Below are 25,866 nucleotides of genomic sequence, written 5' to 3' on the forward strand. Positions count from 1 at the left end.
CTAAACCATAAATTATGTTACAGAGAACGTTAAAAAAAATCTGTCTCCCGTCAAAATATATAAAGTGATGTATTATTTTAAACATAGAGTGCATCTGTCTGCCTGCTTCTCTCTCCCCTACGTCTCACCCCCACTTCCTCACTAAAGACACTTCTAATCCTGGCCTTCAATCATAAAAATATTATAAGAATATTTTCAAAGGGTCATTCTCCAATACTTGATCTTTTCATCCCCTATTCTGGTAAAACAGGATAAAAGAAAGTACATGAATTATGTTGCAGGTCTTAGGACTCTGAGTATTTTACAAATAAATTCAAAACATTTTGGTATTTTTGGAAAATTAAGACGCTCAGAAGCAAAAATCCCATTAAAAAACTCTATTATTGTTTCATAGTAGGTGTCATTTATCTGACCTGACACACTTATAGTACAAAAGTACTTAGATATAGAAAAAGCCATTATTAAAGTTTCTTGGTTTAAGAGCAAAATAATTACTCTAACTTGTATAATTTTTAAACCACTTCGAGGTAAAATTGACATAAAAATGCTGTACATATTTAATGTATACAATGTGATGAGTTTGAAGATAAGTATAGGGCTTCCCTGGTGGCGCAGTTGTTGAGAGTCCGCCTGCCGATGCAGGGGACACGGGTTCGTGCCCTGGACCGGGAAGATCCCGCATGCCGCGGAGCGGCTGGGCCCGTGAGCCATGGCCGCTGAGCCTGCGCGTCCAGAGCCTGTGCTCCGCAACGGGAGAGCCCACAGCAGTGAGAGGCCCGCGTACCACACACACACACAAAAAAGATAAGTATATACCCAGGAAAGCTTCACCACAATCTATGCCATAGACAAATCCATCACCTACAAAAGTTTCCTCTCATCCTCTCATTTTTTTGTGATAAATCATGTAATATTTTAAAAGACTAACTTGATAACCTAATTTTCAAAAGAACAGACAAGACTATATAGATCTAAATGCCACACTCACATAAAAAATTAGGATCCCCATAAAGGCACCTAAGCAAACATGATACCCATGCCCCCCCACCCCCCAAAAAAACAAAGCAGACATGTTCAGAGACTAAGCTTTATTACTACTGCAACAGCTTTTCCTAATTAACAGGGAAAAATCCAAATCTCATTTTTTAGTGATAGCAAGGCACTCAGAAAGTAAAGGGAAAAAAAGAAACTGGTAGATTTCAGCTCCACAGGCCACTCCTCTGCCTGTCATGTTTGATGTCTGCCAGGAAAAGTACTCTAGGAAAAGCACTTCTTAACACCTATTTTTAAAAATCTGGCACAGGCAGCTTAAACTAACGCAGAGTCTGGCCATCAGATAGAAAGACTTCTTTGGGGCATATATACATGAAAGAGGAGAGACAACCTCAAACTCTTCCTGTTCAACACAGCAGTCTGCAACAGCTATGAATTATGTGGAGCAGGTGTGGGGATGGCATTCTTCTGGATATTCTCCTATAGGCTCAGAGAGAGGGAGGGAAAGGGAGGAAGATGACAAAATAGAACCTGGCTGAACTGTCATCTTAAATTGCCAGAACTGAACATAGGCCAATACCAAGTTTCCTCCACTATCACTCCCTCCCCACTCTTCCTGAAAGAAACAAATCTAAAATACCTGGTTTATGTAAGGAATTCGACAGTCACAAAGTACCAGAAGACCCTTACCTGTATCCTTTAGGAAGTAATGGGGTGAGCACATTGATGGGTACCATAAAAGCCTTCAGGAGTTATTATGAGTCACAGTGGCAGAAGTGTCCCTCAGATCTTTGCCCAAACACATCAGCTATGGTGAAAATCTAGTGACCAGACACAAAGCCAAACGTGTTCTCTGGCTTCTCCCACAGACACCAAGAGCATCTCCTCCAGTTTCACATCTAGTGGGTTGTGCCTACATTTGATCAAGGAATTTACAAGGGAGGGAGGAGGGGTACCTAAGAAAGCAGATGGACTGCAAGAACCTTATTTCATCTCTCTGGATCTCAGGTTTCTCAGCAGTAAAAAGAGAATGTTGTACTAAGTGATCTTTAAAATCCCTTCCAGACACCAAATGTCCTGATTTCACATACCATCAGAGTAACTGGATTACTGGACTGAGGAAATTTAGGTCATTCGTTGAAGCCTTTGAGAAATATTTGAAGAAAATTGATTTTGCCTCTTTACTCAGAAGTAACAGAAATGTATTTTCCTCCCAGTTTAATAGTGGGTACTAATAATTAATAACGCATTTAGAACTTTCTGTGTAAGCAATATTTATGCTTTGGGAATGAATAAAAAAGGCTGTAAGGAAGGGAAAAGCAATGAAACTCATCTTGAGATTAAGGAGAAAAAGCAAAATTTGAACACTATCATTAACATGAAAAAATTAAAAAGAACCCTTACGGTATTTTTAAAATGTGAATTTGGCCAGTTATAAGGATTTTCACGATGAAAAGTATGTATTTCCATGGTCTAAAACTATTTCAAATCTCTGCAGTTATGTCTTGCTTTGAGATTATTCCTCCTGATTTCTCTCTACAGGGAAGTAAGAGTTTTCCTGACCAGGGCTGCATACCTCTAATTTCGTTCTTCCTAATCCTCCTTTCTCCTCTAATTCATCTGAATCCCATTTTCTTCAGGACACAGCTCGAATCCCACTTCCTTATGTCTTTCCAGACACATAAATCTCTCATTTTCTCAATTCAGTCTTAGAGTCGTTTCTATTCGTTGATTTACAATTAATCATGCCCTGCCTTGTGTATTTCCTCACTATATTAAACTTACTTATCCATATTTACTCTATTTTCTCACCCTACTAGAAGTGTCAGGACAGCAAGAGTATTACATCTTTACATGATTTTACCTAACATATATGCCTCCTGCTTTTGGTGTGAAAATGCCTCTTTCACTCAGTATAACAACACAAACCATGTAAATGATGTGTAAAGGGATATACTAGTCTTACTAAGATACAATGTCACGGCCCACTCTAGGGGCAGCTAAGTAACTGATCAATCATTTTCATTCATTTTTCAAAAACCATTTACAGTAACCTAAAGTAGGGCAACTTGGCGTGTGCCTTTAAAACCACACGCTGAGAACTTAGGATCAACTCTCCATGGCCACGCACCTCAAATCAACCATGCCACCCCCACCCGGGGTCTGTCATGCAAGACAAGCAACTCAGTGTATTAGAAGGAAGTAAAACCAACAAGTAAACAGACTGTCAGGAAGGAAACCTGGTAATAGATGTAATTAATTTCAAGTTCGAGAAAATGGGAATGAAAAGCACAAACGCGGCTCAGTTAGGGGCGGCAGCCTCTGGTAATTAAGTGCAGCTACCTCCCTTTTCCTCCTTTTAGATCTCCTCCCAGTCTCCATTTTTACTTTGGAAAAAAAAAAGGACCACATCTCAGATAAAGCAAATGTCTATTTCCATCGTAACTCAGCTTTTCAACGTTAACAACACCCCTATGTGGGACATGGATCATTTTCACGCGTGAGCTGGCACCCAGATCCAGTAATTGTCCTTTAAGGAGCTTAGAATGCATTGAAGACTATCACTTCAATTATCTGCAGGTGGCAAAGGTCAGCACGCTGATTTTCAAGTGAAGAGCTGAGACATGAGCGACTAAGTGATCTTACATTTACAAGGTCCTTCTTTAGAAGAACGCAGGCCTTTGGCATTACCTTGTTGCCTTTTCAATGAAATACAAAAATGTAAAAACCAAACCATTTGCAAACAAGTGTCCATTCCACATAACAATGTTGGCTCTACTGCAATTACTATAATAACATTTAAAATCCATGTTCAACCTATTTGGTTATTTACTAACAATTTATTCCAAGACAGCAATTTTTTTTCTTAAACCAGGATTTCTACATGGATGGCACTACACTGTGCACAGCGTTCATAATATGATCGCATTATTTTGTGCAAGTTATTTTAACAAACTAAAAATTTTAAAATCCTCTGCTTTCAATGTCATCATTATCATCATCTCTCTTGTAACTGTTCTCCATTTCTTTACCTAATCATCAAAGACAAGTTTCCTTTTTCCCTGTTACATTAGTCCTGCAAAGGAGCTCCAACTGAGAAGAATACAATCAGGTGCATTCAAATAAAGCCTCCTCCTAAAGCAATAATCAGACGGTGCTTAGGTGGTAAAGTAAGCAGGGGAAGAAGGGAGAGAAACTGTCCATCCTTCCTGGGCACCTTCGGAGCTGAAATCTAGTCCCACATTTCTAGACACGCGCAGACGATTGCAAACCTCCTTCCTGCCCAATCTTTCCTTCGACTTCCTTTTCCTGATTCCAAACCTCCCTGCATCTCCCTCTTGATCCCCTCTCAACCATCCCCTCCTCCACACCCCAGTGGGTGATTTGGCCTTGACTCTAATGTTAGAAGAATTCGGGATGGGAGGGGTGCAATTTCCATCCCTCCACCTCCGCATCCCCAGCCTCAACCATTGTTTTGAAGAGGGAAAATTTAAAGGGAAAACTAACCATGTTGGAAATTAAGTTAAAATTAAAAAAAAAAAAAGAAAATCTGTGAAGTATCTGAAATATCATTGAGAAAAGCAGCTTAGAAGGGGACAATATAAAAATGAAAACCCAAAACCATAAGAATCAGGGTCATTGCTCTCAAACAAGAAGAGCCCTCTAACATCTATAACGTTAATTCTACAAACTGCAGGACAACAGTTTCATCACAATCTAGTAACACATGAAGTAAAATTTCTAGTTAGCCAATCAACATTAAGAATTATGACACAGCCTCTTGGTGAGTGTTCATTTTCTTCATTCAATAAATACTGGTGGAACATCTACAATGTGCCTGGAACTGTGCTAAGAAACCTTAGCTTTTACAAATGAAACCCACACTGCTCTTCTTGAGAGATGAGGCTGCTCTCTCCTAGCCAGGGCCTTGCTGTGCATATGATCAACAGCAGATATTTGTAAATGGCTAAGCACTAAGTCTGTGAACCATTTTCTCACCTCATAAAGTTATGTGAAACACAAGAGGATAAAACCAACTGGCAGTCTAGCCTAGGCATGTATTCAATCATAGAGGAGGGCAAATATTTTTCTCTAAACAAAATTGCTCCTGTGGGAAATATAACAGTGATGGCAACAATAATAAAGTCCAAAAAACAGATGCAAACATAAATATATAACCTATTTAAGAATAAACAAAGTAAGGAGCATCATGATAAACTCTGTTATATTCTGATCTTTGGGGAATATTTTTGTCTATTTCTTCACATTTTAAGCAGTTTTTCTAAAGCACATACTTGAGACTGAAACTTCTATGCTCATCTTTGCCCCAGGCCCCCTCTCAAGGTACCCTCGAAACCCGCCACACTTGTACACACAGCTACCTGCAGTCTCCCTGGCCAAGTCCTCCATCCTTCTGTGGAATGTTTCCAGATCTTTCCACGAGGAATCCTGCCTGTGACTCTTCTTCTCCAGATCCCTAATGCAAATTTTTCGTGCCTCTCATGACACCATGGTCTTTGATTTGATTCCTTGGTGCATGTGAGGTTCTAGCGCTGAAATGTTTTACTTTCGGACAGCAAAGATGTTACAATGTCTCTTCAGTATGTATTTGGTAATGTGTGTTAAATCTACAATATTTCTTACCTAAATTATACTGTGAAACTTTCAATACTCTAGAGCTGCCGCTTAACTGTAATTTAATTTTTTAAAGAAAGCTTAGCAAAATTGGCTAAAAAGTTTCTTTCTATTGCATTTACGTTCAGTACTGTCACCTGGAAACACAATTTCCAAGGTGCCAGCTGCTAATTTGTTTAACATCACTACTGTGCATTTTTAACAAAATAATTGGCCAAGTTCTTTCTTGTCACTATCACCATGACAACAAAATTTATATCTACTTTTTGTATAGTAGTTGCTCCAGAAAAGCCTAGAATGACAAAAATGTTGGTCAGCTTCCCAAACATAGTTCTAAAAAGATCTACATTTTCCTTTCACTCTTAAATTCTTTGGTGACAATAAAAAGCTGGAAAATTTCTGTTTTCCATAGTGCCTTACCCATTAGGAGTTATTTTCAGAGTAGAAATAGCAATATAGTCTAAGAGTCATCACATTTGGCTAAGGCGCTGAAAATAACCCAGGTCTCCGGCATGGTTCACAGCAAAGACTATTAATATGACCCTATTGAATAATGTAGCTGTTACCTTAGCCTTATACTCGGGACGCTTTCAGGATTTAAGCAGCTAAGAACAAGGACCACAAACTAAATTTAAAGCACTCCACTGAAAATCATATTAAGCTGAAAACTATAAATTAAACTTGTCTCTAAGCAACAATCTAAATAGTCAAAACTTAGTGAAAACATTCACTTTCGAAAATAGCCTACTGCTTTGGGTTTCCATTGACTCATTACTGCCAAATATACATATAAAATGCATAATAAGTAAACCAACTTGAAATGAAATAAATTTCTAAAATTCAAAAAAGAATTATCCACTAAAAAATTAAGTCCTCGGCTGCCATAAACTCAAAATGCATCAACACGCCTTTAAATTTTAATCATTAGATAAGAGGCAGTTATAATGACAAATATTCTTCAAACTAGCTTTTCTTTAATTAAAAAATCAGTCTAGGGGGCTTCCCTGGTGGCGCAGTGGTTGAGAGTCCGCCTGCCGATACAGGGGACACGGGTTCGTGCCCCGGTCCGGAAAGATCCCACATGCCGCGGAGCGGCTGGGCCCGTGAGCCATGGCCGCTGAGCCTGTGCGTCCGGAGCCTGTGCTCCGCAACGGGAGAGGCCACAACAGCGAGAGGCCCGCGTACCGCAGAAAAAAAAAAACAAAATCAGTCTATAGGTCAAGTAGCTGATAATATAGGCACACCGTACTTTATTAAGTTTAAAGTTAAATGTCCAGTTTACTGCATAAGAAGCCATCATTAAAATTTCACTAAAGGGGGCCTCCCTGGTGGCGCAGTGGTTGAGAGTCCGCCTGCCGATGCAGGGGATACGGGTTCGTGCCCCGGTCTGGGAGGATCCCATATGCCGCGGAGCGGCTGGGCCCGTGAGCCATGGCCGTTGGGCCTGCGCATCCGGAGCCTGTGCTCCGCAACGGGAGAGGCCACGACAGTGAGAGGCCCGCATACCGCAAAAAAGGAAAAAAAAAAAAAAAAAAAAAAAAAAATTTCACTAAAGTACCAAACATTTTTTAAATACTAGATTAAGAATTCTTATTGCATCTCCTCAGAACCCTATAGGATTTTATGGAAATCACAAAGGAGTTTCACTTTCACAGTTTTTTCATGGCTATTCAAATCAACCAGGGTGAAATGATCAAACTTCTACCTATAAGCAGTTAAAAATCAGGCTCCTGAACATTTTAAACAGCAGAAAGGGAACACTGAACTTGTTAACACAAAAATCTGCCTAGTGTCTAAGGCTCTGTTTATAATCTAACCAAATAAAACTATAGGTCAGCTACAGAGCATAACTCAGCTGTTTTTGTTTGATTTAATTGTCAGGTGATTAAAATACTGAGGGTAATAGAAAAATCCATTTTAAGTCAATTAAGCAAACAAATTCAACCTTCCTGGGAAACAAGAAACACACCCCTCTTTCTTTTCTCTCTCACTCCCCTCCCCTTACCATCTCTTGGGGATGAAGGTACCCAATCACTTCAACTTCTCGGAGAGGTTTGTTGTCTTAATAGCTAGCGTCTTTTGCTTCACCCAGGGGAACCCATTTCCTGCATCACAAGTAGGCAGGTTTCATACGAAATCTTAAGATCACATTTTCTACGTAAAGAATGAAAAATCTATTTTCCTAAAAGTTTCAAATCAAAACTTGCCAGTTTCACAAGTGGAAATCAGCAGCCCTCCGCCTCCGCGTTTCCTTCTCTCCCTGTTTCTCTCTTTCCTTCCCAGGCTCAGCTCCTCTCATGCCCAAGTAGCTTTCCTCCACATCTCTCCTCTACCTCTCCAAAAAGCCCTACCTCCAAACGGAAGGCGAGAAAGTTCAAGCAGCCCTGGCTATTCACACCTGGCCCTGCCCTCAGCTGCTCCTTCACAGACTCTGGTCAGGTCATGAGTGGGAGAAACGGAGGGGCGTCCACGCTCGGCTCACTGCATCCTACTCGGAATCTCCTGGGGGAGCAGCAGAATCGCGCCTAGGGTGGGAGGCGCTCCCAGAGCTACCTTTCTTTGCAGATTCTTGCAGCTCCTACCAAGCTGCTTCCCAAACCCCAAAAACATATTTCCACGCAGAAAATGTGGGACCAGCCTTCCCCTAAGGTACGGGCTGGAAACCAACCGTTGAGCCTCTGGGCACGGGGAGATTCTGGGGGTGAAAGTAGGGACCAGCGATGGATGGAAGCTCATTTGGCTTCTAGACCCCAGAGAAGAAACACACTGTGTTGATACCAGGTGTTGAACCTCCACCTCGCCCGGGCATCGTCTCGGGAAGAACGAGGACACCTCCTCCGCCCCAACCCCAATTCCCATCACCAAGTGATGGGGTAGCAGGCAGCTGGGACCCAAAGCGCCGGCGCTCAGCGGCAGCAGCGCCTACAGCTGGGAATGGGGCCTCTCCCAAGGGGTCTCAGGCACACGAGTGAATACACACACACGCACACACACAATGGGCATCCCCACACCTGCTCGGCGCCAACCCGCCTCCCCCTCGCTGCTCTCCAGGTCCGCTGAGAGGTGCCAGGCACCCCCAAGACATGCGCCCACAGCCACGCGCGCAGCGAGAGGCCAACAATGGGGGGGGTGTCCAGTTCGCCGGGAAACACACCCCAGCCCTCACCCCTGGCCAAACCCGACCGAAGCAGAGGGAGTGGGTACAGAGGCCACACGTAGGGAGCCCCAAGAACCGGGCGGACCGGGGCTGCTTCCCGCGAGGCTCGGAAAGGACAGGCGGGATCCCCAACGCAGGCGGCCGCCTCGCCCCGGCCTCGGGGGATGAGGCACCCCGAGGAGGGGGCACCCCGAGGAGAGCGCACCCGGAAGAGCCCGGGCTGGCAGAGCGCCCCAGGGGCTCCCACCCCGTAACCCCGCGCCCACCCTGGGACCTCGGTTACCGCCGCCTCCGCCGGGGCCCTCGCCGCCTCCTCTGCGGCGCGGGAGAAGTCGGGCTCGCAGCTCGCGCCGTCCGTCGCCATCTTCCTGCTCTAGCGGATCCGAATGCGAGCTCGGAGCGGCAGCTCCGGGTTCAGCCCTCCCGGCGGCGGGCGGCGCTTAACCCGCGGCGGTCCGGGGACGCGGGCGCTCGCAGCCGGGCCGCCGCCGCCGCCGCGCTCCCTCCGCCCCCTCGCCACCCCACCCCCCCTCCGCCTTAACCCGCTGCGCGCCGGTGCGCCGCCCTCCGAGTCCTGGTCCCTGCCCGGGGCTGCCAGCCATCAGCCGGCTCCTTGAGGTGAGAGAACTGGGCACGTGCCCAGGCCGGGTTAAGGCCCGGAGCGCAGAGGGCAGAATCAAAGTTCCAGGGCGAGGCGAAGGAAAGAAGGCGCCCAAGAGCTGATTCGCCTGACACGGCCCCACCGAGCCGGCGGGGCAACGACGGACCGATTAAATGTCCGGCCTCCCTAATCCGAATTCTCTGTTAGAGCCAGTAAAGTCCTTCACCTCAGCCCCCTCTCTAGCCCACCTCTAGAAAGCACAGAAGGCACCCTTTGCTTTTTTCTTAAAAAAAAAAAAAGAAAAAGAAAAAAAATTTTTTTACATCCAACACTGCCGCCAGGGCGTTTTTACCCATTTGGTGTATATGCCTGCCTTTGTTTGATTCTCCTCCCAAAACCATCAACTTCCAGATCAAAATACGTGCTGCTACCCTTTATTACGTTACACCCGGCCCCTCAGCCCTACCTTTCTATACAATCTCTTTTCAAGAAAGGTGAAGCAAGGCACTTTTTTGTTCTTTACCGCAAAACTGAATGATTTTCTGAAGGGCTAACCAAGAAGTGTTAAGTGTCACCGCTTGTAAAAGAAAGCTTTCTACTTTTAAAAGAATTTGAAAGAATTACTCCCATGTGGTGGGGACACACACACCAAAAAACAAAAAGAAAAAAACTTGCCTAAAAATTGATTTTATGGGAATTATAGGTCTCAGAAGGTATCTCATGACATGAGTGAGTTAGGCTCAAGCTCTTAATTTTCCCTTCCCACATCGGATTCAGTTCCTACCCTTTCCTGCCAATTCCTAGGATGTGAAAATCTATCACCTTATCAAGACCGTATGGTACATGCCTTCCCAAATCACCAGATCCCAAAAATGTGTTGAAAGCACAAAATCAAATGGAGGCATTCAAGCTGTGTCTCAAAGAAGTAAAAGCAAACCATAACCAAATCCTGGACTTGAATTTCTGGAAGATGAATGTTTAGTCTGAGGGTTACAGATCAGAGTTCATTCTTTAAAATGGCAGACTCCTAATGAAAGGTTTCGGCACTTTAATTGCTTCACTTTCCAAGTTGGATCTAAATATGACACAAAAGGGGGCAGAGAAAAATCTTTTCTGCAAAGGCCCTGAAGGGCGGGGGCGGGGGGGGGAGATCAATACAATGTAAAAAGTTCCCTTCCAGAAAAGGTCTACATCAAGAAAGAAGTTTCACCTGGAACCCTGGGGTTAAGGGTCAAAGGTTTAGAAATCACCTCCAGGGTATCGTATAACCAGAGGTGCTCATTTATTTTTCTTTGGCTTCACTCTGATAGCTACTCCCTCTCTGATCCCTATGTTTTCCATCCCTGTTCATTGTACCACTTTCTTTTATCAAATATTCTCTCTGAAATTGCTCAATATTAGAATAACTAGATTCCTTATAAGATGAAAGAATAGCATTTGACAGTAAAACTTAGGTGCTGAACTGATAGTAAAAATTTTAAGTTGAAACCTAAAAGCATTCCTTGTTCTTTTCAAAATGCATTTTCACATCACAAGGTAATACATTTTCTTGATACTGATATTTGATACTGATGTTGAATTACTACCCAAGAAATTAACCAGCCCACTTCTGGGGGGCAAAAAATAAAAAAGAATAAAAGAATAAACTTCACTTGGGAGTTAAGAACTGGGAATATGACATGACAGTATTTCTGGGAAGCAAATCCCATTCATTTTATACATGCAGCTCAATTTTAAAAAATCGTCATTGGGAAGAAATAGCTTCTATTAGTCTAAATAAAATTAAAGCAGAATCACATCACAAAGGAATCAATCCCTGAGTGGTTTCTTCCCTCTCACCTTTTTTTTTTTTAATGAAAAATAAACAGGTTAAGAAAAAAAAAGGAAGAAATCACAGGACAGCACATTTTCTAACTGCCAAAGTCTAGGACCTTGGAAGGAAAACAAACAGCATTTTGTCTCTACCTTAAAGCTGCCACTGCCCACAGCTGAGGGCTGAAGGAATATCCCACCCTACTGCACAGAAGTAGAACACGAGGAGTTAACTGCCTCACCAGCTGCCTGGCCCAGGCTGCTTCTCCACCTGGAGGACACTTGCTGGTTTTTTTTTCTTTTTTTTACTCTCCTGAGAATTAGCCTCTGTTGAGATTGCAAATTAACTCTTTCTGAAAGACTTCCTTTGCACAAAGACAGGCTCTATTAGCATCAAACCAAAATAGATCTGAAAGGGTAGTGACTTGATGGCTCTAGAAATTAAATCTTTTGAAGCTTCATAAACAGCTGAAAAAAAAAAAAGACATCCCAGGGTTAGAGTGAAAATTTCTGGAAGGTGGGGAAAAGAAGAGAGATGGAAGTATACACAGGAAGAAACTAATATATATAACAAAATGAATCATGATCGTTAATCAGTAAATTTCTTTCATCATTAAAATGGAAGGAGAGATGGCCTTCCCTGGTGATCCAGTGGTTAAGACTCGGCGCTTCCACTGTAGGGGGAATGGGTTCGATCCCTGGTCTGGGAACTAAGATCCTGCATGCTGCACGGTGTGGCCAAAAAAAAAAAAAAAAAAAAAAAAATGGAAGGAGAGATACTGAATATTTTACAAACAGAGAAAACTATTGGTTTCATTATTTTCTGAATCCTGGAATAGAGGTATTTGTACTGAGCCATAGCATACTCTTCAAGATTCTCTTTTAAGACCAATGAAATGGGTTTCTGCAGCTAGAAATGCAAACTTAGCTTGGGGAGCCAAGTGGTTTTCTGATTAAACCATGGCCTCGACCTCATTAGCCACATCCTCCAACCCGCTAAACCAAAAACCCAAAGAGTTATACACAATGATGCAATGGGACGCTTCATTTTTTCACATAGAAGGAACTTACACATATCCTAAAACAGTTTCCCTGGTAGAATAAGAGAATTCTTTATTTCAGTCAATGACAACATTTATGTTAACTCCAAAGAGCAAACCATATGTTATCATGCCTAAGTATTGCCAAATGACAAAATTACTGAGTAGCAAATCATTTCTGACTCTATCCACAAGCCTATAGTTATACAATTTAAATATTCCAGACCATGCTTATCCCTGCCTACACCACAGTGACCAACCTGGGAAGCCCCAAATCTTGACATAAGGAACTCTAACAAAAGAGCACAGATGAGCTTTGAGTGCCCTGTATCTATCACATGTTTTTGAAACCAAGACATTGCCAGAAATGAGTTTTTATATGACCTAACTACATTCCCTCTTAGTCAACTTGTCATTATCTGCATGTGCTTAGGCTCTTTGTGGATTTCACTCAGTAAATTTAATCCTAATCTAGTTAGCCACTCTTGTCAACAGCCTATGGTTTTGGAAGGCCTCCTCCACCAACTGCAGTTGGTGTGTGCCAAGGGAATGCAAGCTAATTTTACCTAAACAAAAGCAAAACCTAATTAGAAAATTAAATCTGCCAGGTAGAAGCAAGCCAAAACTAAACATAAATATATTATTATAATCACTCCCAGCCCCTTTTACCACCACCTCTAGCTGGGAATTGCATTTGGTCATTCAATGCTAAAGGAATGTCCAAATATAAAATATTTTTGAAGAGTTAAAGGTTCAGGAAGAACATTATTCCCCAGTTTGGTCACTCTAAGAACAGAAACTAGGGCTAATACAGAAAAACGAAGCAGTGTTGCTTCAGTTCTATTTAATGTTTTTAAAATCTTAAACCATTACTTGCTGATTGGACTCTTATCTGCAGAAGTCATTTACAAGAGTAAGTTTTACTGCAGAAGGATGTTTCAGTGCAAAACCATTATGGAAAAACAGTTTTAACAAAGAAATCTAGCCCGCTGCTGCCCCTCATCCACCTGGATTGGAAATGAATCTAAGTATTTCCGTTTATTCAGCCTCTTTAGCAACCCCACAGGCCTGCAGTACGTAGTTACCAGGCAACCACTAAAGCAGCGATGTTTATACCACTAGGCATTAATTATAGAGAACTTTATTTTTCTTAGAAAGTTTAAAAACTATATAAATAGGTTGTGAGATCAGACCCTTTTCTCCTCTGATGAGGAGTGTAGAACTAGCTATAAAATCAGAGCTGAGATTTTCTTTTCACTGTGGGCTATGTATTATTCAGTTCAAAAGGAAATGTAGGGCTTCCCTGGTGGCGCAGTGGTTGGGAGTCCGCCTGCCGATGCAGGGGACGCGGGTTCGTGCCCCGGTCCGGGAAGATCCCACATGCTGCGGAGCGGCTGGGCCTGTGGGCCTTGGCCACTGGGCCTGCGAGTCTGGAGCCTGTGCTCCGCGGCAGGGGGGACCACAGCAGTAAGAGGCCCGCATACCGCAAAAAAAAAAAAAAAAAAAAAAAAAAAAGGAAATGTAACATTTGAAGAATTGATAAGGAAACTAAAGATGATGACCTTAAATTCTGACAAATATGTAGATGGCATTTATGATTGACTTAGTGATGATTTACTTGTGATACAAAATGCAAGAGAAAAGCCATAAATGAATAGCTCGCCAATGTAAAGTTATGAAATAAATGATACATCAACATTTCCCAGACAATTATAATCAGTAGCCATATACCAAGTTAATGGAGTTTCAAATACCTTTGGGATTTTTGAGACATAAATTCCACCTTATACTGTCTAAAATCTCACTTGATGACAATAGTTTTTTGGTCTACATTTTTTGATTGTTTCAAATCAGTTGGACTTATTTAAAATTGCCTGGAAATGTGATGTCATTATTTGAAAAGACATACTCTAAATATATGAAGCAGATGTTATTCAATTAACCAACAAATACAAAATAAAATTTAAGTCATAACATGAATAAAACAATGTCATAGCTAGACTTGAAGGCTTAGTTACATTTATGATTCAAGAATTTAAAGAAAAAAAGCATTGGTGTTGCTATTTTCATCCTAGGGAAAGTGAAGTCACCTGTAGAATAATAAAGAGAAATACTTCTGAAAAACCAGCATTAAGGTTTAAGTAGTCTAGAATTTTATTCTGACAATTAAAGAAATGTTTAACCACTGAGGCAGTTTTATGTTAGCAATACAATATTTTTTTCCTTATGGAAAACAGAAATAGCCACCTACTGGCCATTACTATCAGAGTCAACATGCCTTTATTATTACATCATCACTTAATTTTCATGAGTTATTACTTTGAGCATTAACAACTTCTTTGTTAAGAATCAATTCAGTTGGGATGTATTTTACTACTACTTGTCTTCCCTTCAGTATCTGCTAAGGACCTCACATTGTCAGCTTTCAGCCTCCAACTGCTGACCATTGACTATCCAAAAGACATGATGCTATCTGGGTCACAAGACACGTTTGCTTGACATTTTCTGCTTTGATCAGCCCTCCACCCTCACCCAATGTGGCCACAGATACCCATTGGAATAGTGGTGGGGAACCCCGTTCCCAGAATTTAAAATATGAGGAGTTGAACCGAATCTGCTCAAAACCCCTGGGCGTGAGCAGCGGGTAAAGGCACCCCATTTACAAATACCACACTGTATGGTCCTGTTTCCTCTACAGAATCATTTTTAGAGCCATAGAACCAAACAAAAACATAATCATAAATTCAAATGGGAGAGGCAAAGCAATAAAGCTTCTAAAAGGAAAATAGCTTCATAAACTGCAAATCGGAACTTAAGTCCTTACTTTCAATGCAATTAATTTATCAATTTTTTGCCTCTATGATTAGCGTTTTGTGTCCTGTTTATTAAATCTTTGCTCAGCTCCTTCCCCTCCCAGATGCTGTTTTCTGTTGGTTTCTTGAAGTCTCATCCTGCACATGCCCTGCTTAGAATTCAGCCTAAAATTTAAGAGGAAATTGTATACAGATTTTTGGACTCTTTCTCTTAAGTTTCTTCCCCTCTGGGGCTTTGTCCTTCAAATCCCAGACACTCTGGCAATCCCCAAATAAAACTCGTCTTTATTCCCCAACTGACCTCTACCCCATTCCTAGCCCTTCGCTCAAGAATCATTGATCCTCAAGCCCTGCCTGCATTCACTACTTGCCAATGCCTTCTCACAGTTGTTTCATATATGTTGTTTCACTTGTTTAACTTTCAGTAGGAGGGTTGGCCCAATACTAGGTACCCTGTCATGACTGGAACTGAAAACCACATGTGCTTACTTTTAGAGAGACTATTTATAATGAACAAAACTTTCTAATGTTCCCTTGCCTAATTGTTTTGATCCAGGACTGTATTATTTGTTTTCTCGTTCTAGGGATTGGGGTGAAACCAGGGTTACACTCCCCAGTTGCCACTGACAAACAGAATCCAGGTACTGATATCTGCTACCTCATCTATAGTCAACCATGAAAAACTATGCTGGCAATAAAGGATGACATTGCAGCAGTAGAACTAATATCATGATGTACAAACTATATCACCAGTCTTTAAAGTGTAGCAATGTTCCTCTTATTTCTAGTGAGTAGCATGCCTGCGTGGGTTTCAGCAAATAAGAGAAAAATTAGAGATTGAAAGGGAAGAGGAAGAATAGAGTGAGCGGTGGCCTTGGGTTTCCCTCAGCTAAGAGACTGATGCAAATCGGATGTTTTTCAAAAAACAAAGGTATTTCAAATGTGAAGATTCTGGTACATTCTGGGAGCCTCGGGCAGATTTTCCAGACTTCAAAATCAAATGAAGATGGGTGGTGGGTACGTAAGAACGTTACTCCAAGTCTGCAATACCTAACACTGAGTCCAACGCATGATGAGCAGTCAGTCATATTTAATCAAATTAGTTCAATGGAACCAATGGGTGGATAGATGGAAAGAAAGATAAATAAATGGATGAAGTAAATGTTACTTTCTTACTCTTTCACGTGATTGGTCCCTTTGGCATTGCAGTGAAACTTATTGATTCCTTCTCAGAAAAAAAATTTTTAACGCATAAAACAAACATAGGCCAAAACACAACAACAGCAACAAAATAGGATCATAAAGAAAACCAGTTATGTTCAAGTCCAGTGATTAAAAATTCTGCATCTACAAAAAGAATTTGTAATGCAGAAATAGATGTGCTTTTTCTTCCATAGTAAATAAGATGATATAGTGGTAGGCCCATAATTAATGTAATTTTGAAGTTTCCATGAATGTAAATAATATTTTGAAAATTCTACAACAGTTTTATGTATTAAGATTTTAAATTATCTCTAATTTCTATTGTGACAAAGTCACAGGTACTGCCAGGCCTACTGTGGTCTTTTGCCTAAATTCATAATTGAAGTAAATACTGTCAGTGAGAGGTTGGTGAACATGAAAACACTTTTTAAATTTTTATTTTTATGGACATCCTATGGAATTCTATCCACAAACACTATGGTTTAAGAAGCTCACTTTGTACCTATTAGGCAGACTTCTTAAAATGAAATTTCCGTCCAGTTTGAGACATTTAATGAGACCTTTTGGGGGGAGGGGTGGGGAAGATTGAAATTTAGGTATGACAGGCTGAATAGGGTATTCTGAGAAGGAGAGAAGTTAAAGACTCCCAAATGCCCCCACCCCCCGGAAACAAAACAAAACAACTTGGATCACATACCCCGGAGTAGTAGGGTTACTACTACTAGTAGCAGTGCAGGGTTGCATGATTAAGAAACTCTTTCTGTGACCTTGGGCAAGTGCTTCCCTCAGTTATCCATCAGTTAAGTGGCAGTCAGAATGGACCTCACCTCTACAGGGTTGTTGAGAGGATTAAATCGATTAATTCTTTTAAAGTACTTAGAACAGTGTCTGGCCCCCAGAAAACTCCTAGTAAGTCATTACTATTTTCATGTTCTGCATATACATATTACACAATGAATAGTCAGCCTAATATACATGGAATTTCAGAAAGAAATAATTTATTGAATTTAATAAAATGATTCTGTAACTACGCAATAGTCCTAACAAGGCTATTTGTATAATTTTTAAAATTTTAAACCAAGTATTCTAAGATTTTAGATTAAATAGTAAAAACTCTCCATAAGTGCTTGCAAAAGTCATAATTAGAGAAATGTGGGATGGGTCCTACACGTCAGTTCTGGCCAAATTGATTATTGCTAGATTTAAAGCATGGACTTTTTTTTTTTTTTTAATTTGGTCCTTGAATTTTTTTTAAACATCTTTATTGGAATATAATTGCTTTACAATGGTGTGTTAGGTTTTGCTTTATAACAAAGTGAATCGGCTATACATATACAAATATCCCCATATCTCCTCCCTCTTAAAGCATGGACTCTTTTGTCCAATGAGGAAATGTTTTAATTAAATACTACATAGTAATGGTTCAAAAATATCCCTAGGTTTCATGTAGAGCTGGGGTCAAAAACTCTGATCTAGTATAGGCCATTAGGTCCAAACTAGCCTAACCCAATGCAATGGGTTAAATCCAGTAAGCAGACATGTTTTGTTTGACTCATACAATGTTCTCTTTCTTGAAAAAGGAATACATTGCCAACATTTAAAAACTGGGGAACTTTATATAAAAATTCAGTTTTCCAACCTCTCAAAGACTCAGAAGATCTGAAATCACTGGGCTCACACTGAGTACCTTTGAGCCTGAGGAGTGTGCTCACCAGCTGTCTAGAATCTCCACCTACCCTGTTTTATTTTACTTTACTTCCTTTCTTGCTTGTCTTCGACAGAGTTTTAACTTCATGATCCTCAAGGCAAAACATTGTATTAGTTTGTGTGATCCCAATAAGATTTTATGCATTTTATTTATTTCAGTAAAAAAGGTGGTAGAGGAAACCTGGACTTAAAAACATTTCTAAGACCTGGTGATGTGAGTACCTTGCTATCCACCATCAAAAAGCATGCTAACAATTCATAAATCCTCTGAAAAAGGTCAATATAAACATCTGTTATGGGCTGAATTATGTCCTCCTCAAAATTCATTTGTTGAAGTCCTAACCCCTAGTACCTTAGAATGTGGCTATATTTAGAAAGTCTTTACAGAGGTAATTAAGGTAAAATGAAGTCAGAAGAGTGGGCCCTAATCTAATATGACTGACGTCCTTATAAGAAGAGATTAGGCTACAGACACAGAGGGAAGAGTGAAGAGAAGGGCCTCCGAAGAAACCAATCCATAAACCAAGGAGAGGGGCCGTCTAGAAACTAAGGGGAAAGGCTTCAGAAGAAACCAACCCTGCTGACACCTTCATCTTGGAATTCTGACCTCCAAAACTGTGAGAAAATAAATTTCTGTTTAAGCCAACTAGCCTGCGGTCTTTTATTATGTCAGCCTAAGCAAATTAATATAGCATCTGTTCTGAATGGACTCATTCTCCCCCTGGTCTCCCACAAGTGACTTTGATATCAACCAGCTCATCTCTAGGGTAAGCTCACATCTCTAGAGTAAGGAGATATGGAGAGACTTGAGGCAGTGTGGGGTGCATCAGTGCTTCTCAGTTCAAGTGTTGCTTGTTACCTGCAGTCCTGAAGTTTGTCACAAGCAATTCGTCCCTAACAATAGGCACAGTACTAAAGTTTGCTTTTTTTCCTTCTTTCCTTTCTTTTTTTTTCTTTTGGTACTGAAAATGATATCAGATTCAAGGTCATTTCTGTATCATCTCATTCACTTTATTTTGATTATGCTTTTATGAGTCTGGCTAGCCCACTAAGAACTGCACAAAGTTTATCATACATCTTATTTATGCCTGCAGTGCAACCCACATGCAAACTTTTCCCATCCATGTGCCAGGACTCAGAACTGCCCACACCACACAACTAGGGGCTCCACTCATCGGGTGGTCTATGTAAATGGAAGCCCCATGCTCCAGAAGCTGTGAACGCTGAATAAGATTTCAAAACACTGGTTGTAATTTAAAATTCAGGGGGGCTGTTATTAGAAGAGCTGTTTGACCTGAAGCAGGTGACTAATCTTCAGTGAATCTCTATGACGCTATAAAATGGGAATGAGCATTTCATCACTTACTTCACTGGGTGGTTGTAAGGATTAGATGAGATTAACACGCACAAGTGCCTCAAATGCTGAAAAGAGGCACACAAGGAGTATTACAACCTTGAGTTAGCTGCCAGCCCTCAGGTTCAAGGATTCTTTCCACTGAACATCTGCAGCCTCATCATTAAGAAATACCACCAGGGGACTTCCCTGGTGGTCCAGTGGCTAAGACCCCATGCTCCCAATGCAGGGGGCCCGGGTTCGATCCCTGGTCAGGGAACTAGATCCCACATGCTGCCACTAAGAGCTCGCCTGCCACAACTAAAGATCCCACATGCTGAAACAAAGACCCAGTGCAGCCAAATAAATAAATAAATATTTTAAAAAACAAAAAAACAGAAAAACATCACCAGCCCTTGGTTGTGTCAGATCATGGTGGAACTTCCATCCTATGTACGCTCATATTTCTGAGCTCCTCACTGAGGAAATGCCTCCAGGGTTAAAGCATGGAAGGAGTTTCTCTTTCCCTCATTACCACATTTTTTAATAAGTGAAATTTCCCCTGTCAGAACACATCAAGATACCATGGTGACAATTGCTATAGGAATGCTAGATTTAGAAAGAAATAAGGTGATCTCAATTCTGTTGCCTGCGACCTGTGTTCAACAGCCTAAACCAAATCCGTGCTGGCCAGATGACTGAAAGTGACCACCTGCCCCAAATATTTTGACCATTCTCTGCTCTAGAATCTAGAACTTCCACTTCCTAAGGCCTTTCAAAGTTTGTGCATAGAATTAAGTCCCAGCCTTACCTGAGACACAGATAAACAGGGATAACATTAACAGAGTTAAAAAAAATTTTTTTTAATTTGTAATTATCCACTTGAATCTATCAATAGGTCAGAGGTCATTAAATCAAATGATTACAAGGGCCAGGGATGGAGGATATCTGAATAAGGATGGCCAGGTGTGTAACATAGGAGAGAATGATAGGGATTTGAACCAACAGGAACACAGAGACTCTGTCCAACTATAACGGGGGAAAAATTCCTTGAATTCAGTCAAGAAACACAAACCTAGTGATGTCGCAGCTTCTAATTTTTCAAGAGAAGGAAGAAATCAAGTGTTTATGTGAAATTTCCCAATTTTAAAAACATATCTGCAAGTCAGATCTGGCCATGTTTGCCAGTGTTCTGATTGATGGGTGCCCTGAATCCAGGAATCATCTCCCCTTAGCCTAAAAATACAGAAAAATAGAAGCATAGTAAATGGTAAAAATGTGCATTCTGTGTGTCCTCCCCAGGTATCCTCACCAAATAAGCCCCTTTTGGAGGCTAAACAGCTGCATTTTTTTTTTTTTTTTTTTGCGGTGCGCGGGCCTCCCACTGCTGGGGCCTCTCCCGCTGCAGAGCACAGGCTCCGGACGCGCAGGCCCAGCGGCCATGGCTCACGGGCCCAGCTGCTCCGCGGCATGCGGGATCCTCCCAGACTGGGGCACGAACCCGTGTCCCCTGCATCGGCAGGTGGACTCCCAACCACTGCACCACCAGGGAAGCCCCAGCTGCATATTTTAATCAGCAGACCAGGAGATGCATGTGGAGATCACTCAGGGACCACCTTTTGGAGCACACTGCTGAAGACAGGAAGCTACTCGCAAGCTAACATCCATCTTTGTGTCCCCTGGGCCTAGCATGCTACCAAGCATGGGAAGTTTCAGGAGTGAATGAATTCTTCCACATCCTAGTGCTGATTCATAACACTCATAGTAATAGATTTTTACTAAAAGCTGTATTAACCAATTTCATCTAATTCTCTTCAAGTAGCTACAAGGCCCCCAAGATACAAGATACCAAATAAATTCAGGAAAACAAATTTGGATTGGGGCAGGAAAGAAGAGCAAGGAAAATTCTGGAACATGGAACATTTTCTGGGTTGGGCAGCTCTGGGTAAGTGGGCTTCAGTGTGTGTCCCCATAGCATCTAAGGGCTCAGAGGCACTGGGAAATATTTAAAGGCATCAAAATAAACTGTTTACCACGATAGCAAAGTTTGACATGGTGGAAAATAACTAGGCCCAGAATCTGCTGTAGTTACCATTTAGCTTCATGTATTTTCATTTGTCAAAATTATGGTCGTTAATAAAATACATCTATGAATTAAGGACAGATGGTAATAGAAATGTCAATCAAAATACAATAAATACTGATATTATTTCAAACTCCAGATTTTCCTATGTTAATATCCCTTGAAATTCATTTGTATATTCCTCTAATTATCTTTAGAGTGAATCACAAATTTTTATTTATTAGAAGTATCAATGCAGCAACATTTCCTGCTTCTCAGGAGAGGGGTGGTGAATTTTTAATCAATATTGATTTTGGAGCAACATTGTGAAGGATATTTAAAAGGCTTAGATTTTTCCAAATAAATTATTTTGAGGGCCAGCATAGTAAAAATGACTAGAAAAGTATGTAATAAATATAATACGTGGTTACATTCATCACTGTCTTACTAATTATAAAGATCCCTGTTCCCCATGTCCTTTTTTCTACAGAAAATGGAGGCTCCTTGCTCTCTCCTCTCTGATTGCTGGGACCCCTTGAAGCTTTCGCAGGCTGGGCCTTATCTCAACTCCAATAGCTCTGTCCTCTCTGTTACCACTTGGAATCTCTCCCATTTTGCCTTGTGACATTATTTGATTATTCTAATATAAGTGTTGGCAAACTTTTTGCCAAGCAGTAAATATTTTAGGCTTGTGGGCCATACATTGTGGCAACAACTCAACTCTGCTGTATACAATGTGAGAGCAGCTATAGCTGTTGGGCCAGAGTTGTCCTGCAAGCTGTATTTTGCTTACCCCATTCTAACAGAAAATTATGTACTTTTTGCATTATTTACAATTTTACCTTGTCTTCCCAAATGGATCATAAGTTCCCTGCAGACAGGAAAGTCTATATCCTGTTTTGCAACACCTGTAGGACTTTGGCTAACAATGTTTGGATCATTATGTGGTCCTGATGAATGTTTGTTCGTTGACTGTTGGCTGTTTGATTTTGTGTGTTGGGGGAAGGGGAGTAGACTCAGAAGATGACAGAATCATTTAATGGAAGAGACCTTGGCTGTCATCCACCCACTCACTTTGCAGATGAAACCAAGGCCCGATGGGCTTGTGATTTTAGCCATACAAGAGGTTACAGGTTATGCTTCAAGCAAATATGCAGTTAGTGATCACAACTTTATCAGCCTTTTAACATCCAAATGAAATAAAGTGAGCTCTCATCCCACACAACTCAAGTATGTCCTGTGCCCTCCTCCTTTACATTACTAAGGATTTCCTAGAGGTATTTTCAGTCCCCTGTTATTCCCTTACCAACTGCTCTGAATTCTTACCTTTTGACCCTCTTGCCCTCAGATCTTCCAATCATGTCACGGTTTTCCTTTTTTCTGCACAGTGAAGTATCTACTCTGAGTTTTCCATCATAAAAAACCTCATGTTTAAACCCAATGTGCCTTTTAATAAATGTACAAATCCAATTCCCTGCTGATTCAGAAATGCATCCTCTCAACAGCTGAAAGTCACCAACATTTGTGTATTTCCAGCAGCCCGGAAGATGGTTAAATCTTAGTTTAAGGAGTTTAAAGCATAAAAACAATTTTTCAAAATTTGAAATTGCATTGTTTTGCTAAATAAGCCTTTTCTTACTACACACACTGCTCATAACTCTAGAGATTCTAATTCCCATCTCCAAACCCTGAAATCCATGCCTCCCTGGTGAGAATTACTGTGCCTAAAGGAACTGAATATAGCTCCAACCCTGGCAGAAAACCCAGGGTAAATTTACAGAGTGAGAAGGCTCAGATTTGAGAGATCAGATTATGGTAACATTCTGCTACTTTTGGAATCATACACAAAGCAGGCAGCCAATTTTACACAGTTCATTAGAGGGAAGTAAAGCATCCTTAGCACCCTTACTGACAAAGATTTGATGCTTAAAGTGATCTCAGAGTATGTGCATAATCAAAGCCTTAAGATACCCAACAAATAGCAATAAGGGCTCTCATAACTGCACCACAGTGCAGATCAGTGGAAACAATAATGGATTAATGGAATTGAGGGGTAAAACAAAACGATGGCCTAGAGCAAAGGGTATTCTCTTAACTATGCCTGGCTAAGAATGATCATTAAATCCTTAAAAGGAAGGAACTGGATAAAATATCAATACCCCACATATAACATTTGTGGTTGTCAAGTATCATGACACCTGAATAGAATTTCTTCTTCTACAGTACAGGTTCCCTAATTCTCAACTAATTCTTTTGATGACTCATCAAAGTATTATAACTTAGCTATCTAAACTGGGGACTAAAACCTGGTAATAACCTTTGACTTTTTACAGGGTTTACATTATGTCTCCATGTGCTGTTATATGTTATGTTAGATATTTAGCCTACATAAATTTCAAACCTCAACCAAATCACTATGAATTGGTTCTTGGATGGCCTTTTATACAATAGAATGTGGCAGAGGCACTGCTCTGCATTCTCTAAGTCCCATTTGATCCCACAGGAAGATGGCTATCTCAGCCTGACAGGTAGTTCCATTGAGGTAGAGTGACTATTTCTGGTAACTTAGCCATAAACAGGACTGACACATATAACTTCCAAGCCAAAGTATAGAGAACAGCTGTGATCTCTTTTCTCTTACTCAGGGATTTAGAAGTCAACAGTTCCACCTGACATAGCTACATGGTGTGTTCTCAAGTCACCACTTGGATGAGAGCTGCTGGGACTGAGAAAAATGCTCATTGTGTTACAACACTCGGGTGTGGGCAGGAATTTATTACCAGTTCCACCTAGCCTATCTTGACAAGTAAGGAAATTGAAAAAAATAAAAAGGATATAATGAATTTGATATTTATGTTACTGGGAAAAATATAAAAATAAAATACAATTACAGGTTTGAATTAGAAAACATTTTAAAAGAAATATAGTTTTGTGACATTCATAACATAGTTCATTATCCCTAGGTAAATGAGGCAAATGACCTCTTAGATTGCATAAAATATTATACAAACAATAAATTTTGAGAAGGTGAGATTGAATTTAATGGGTTAAGATTTAAGTCCTTTTGATTTAAAAAGTTACCGATAAAATTAATTTTATTCATCAGTAAGACCCTAAAAATTACAGAAAATACATAAAACCATTTACAGTGTAAACAGTAAAGTTGAGTTTCATATACATTTATATTATGTAAATGAGACTAGATAGGCTCCACTTCATTTACTTCGTGGCCTTTCTCCACTCTAAAGAATACTAGTTTCCAATGCACTAGGTCACGGGTCATCACATTATGACTTGCAGTCTAAATCTAGCCTGCTGCCTCTCTTTACAAATAAACTTTTAGTGGAACACAGCCACAATCATTAATTTATGTACTGTCTATGGCTGCTTTTGCTCATAGCAGCTGAAATGAATAGTTGCAATGGAGACTGTACGGTTTGCAAAGCGTAAAATCTTTACTCTCTGGCCCTTTATAGAAAAAGTTTACTGAGCACTACACTAGGGAAAGGAAAACCATAGCAAAAATGCAAAAACATGCACAAAAATTTTGTCCTTTGAATCCTAGTGGATTCTCCATGGCATTTTTAACTACATGCAATTTTCATCTCAACCCTGACTTTAGAACCTATACCTCCAGTGGACTGAATGTCTGTGTTACCTTCAAATTCATATGTTGAAATTCTTATCCCAATATGATATCTGGAGGTGAGGCCTTTGGGAGGGGATTAAGTCATATGAGTGGAACCTCATGAATGATATTAGTGCTCCTAAAATTGCAAGAAGAGGTTGGAGAGCTAGCTAACTCTCTGCCCTATGAGAACATAGAGAGAAGATAGCCATCCATAAATCAGAAAGAGGGCCCTCACCAAGAACCTGACCATGCTCACTCCCTGATCCTGGGCCTCCAGACTGTGAGAAATACATTTCTGTTCTTTATAAGTCACCCAGTCTATGGTACTTTGTTATAGCAGCCTGAACTAAGACACATGCATAGGATGGGAAATCACAACACCTGGTCTGGTTATCTCAAATTCTGAATGAGAACGGTAAAAAGTAGTCTAAATTTTACCATATATGAGGTTCATCTTCAATATATGGCTGTGTTGCTTTTAATTCTTCTTCCTAATTATCTTGCACATTGTCAGAGTAATCTGTTTATTGGTAAGATTTCCAGTAAGTAGCTCTTGTATTTTCTCTCCCCTTTGATAATATTCAATGGTTTCCTAAAGCCCATGGTACCAAATAGACTCTTCTGCTCTGCGTAATCTAATTAGCTCTTCCAAAACATTCTTATTTTCTATCACTCCATAAAGTTCTTGCTGTGTCATTTAGATATAAATTTTCACTTTTTTCCTCCTGCAGTTTTATTAATCAATGAATGTGTCTTTTAAAAGAAAATTGAAAAAAAAGTGGTTCTGAAGAACCTAGGGACAGGACAGGAATAAAGACGCAGATGTAGAGAACGGACTTGAGGACACGGAGAGTGGGAAGGGTAAGCTGGGACGAAATG

At 40.7% G+C, this 25,866-nt stretch overlaps 1 protein-coding gene across 3 annotated transcripts in view; it reads right to left on the minus strand.

Annotated features, from left to right (window-relative positions):
- Nucleotides 1-25,866, minus strand: part of CTTNBP2 (cortactin binding protein 2) — a 188,890-nt gene that overhangs the window by 158,410 nt on the left and 4,614 nt on the right. Inside the window, exon 1 of one of the 3 annotated variants that reach the window (XM_082632186.1) lies at nt 9,069-9,392. The exons of 1 other annotated variant lie outside the window; for it this stretch is intronic. In XM_082632186.1, the coding sequence (XP_082488312.1) occupies nt 9,069-9,149 (81 nt within the window). In that variant the 5' untranslated portion in view covers nt 9,150-9,392. Of the gene's footprint in view, nt 1-9,059; nt 9,393-25,866 lie in introns of those variants that run through there. One more of the 3 variants, XM_082632185.1, reaches the window with a different exon arrangement.

The sequence above is a fragment of the Mesoplodon mirus genome (genome assembly GCF_964341445.2).
Source record: "Mesoplodon mirus genome assembly, chromosome: 9".
NCBI classification, from domain to species: Eukaryota; Metazoa; Chordata; class Mammalia; order Artiodactyla; family Ziphiidae; genus Mesoplodon; species Mesoplodon mirus.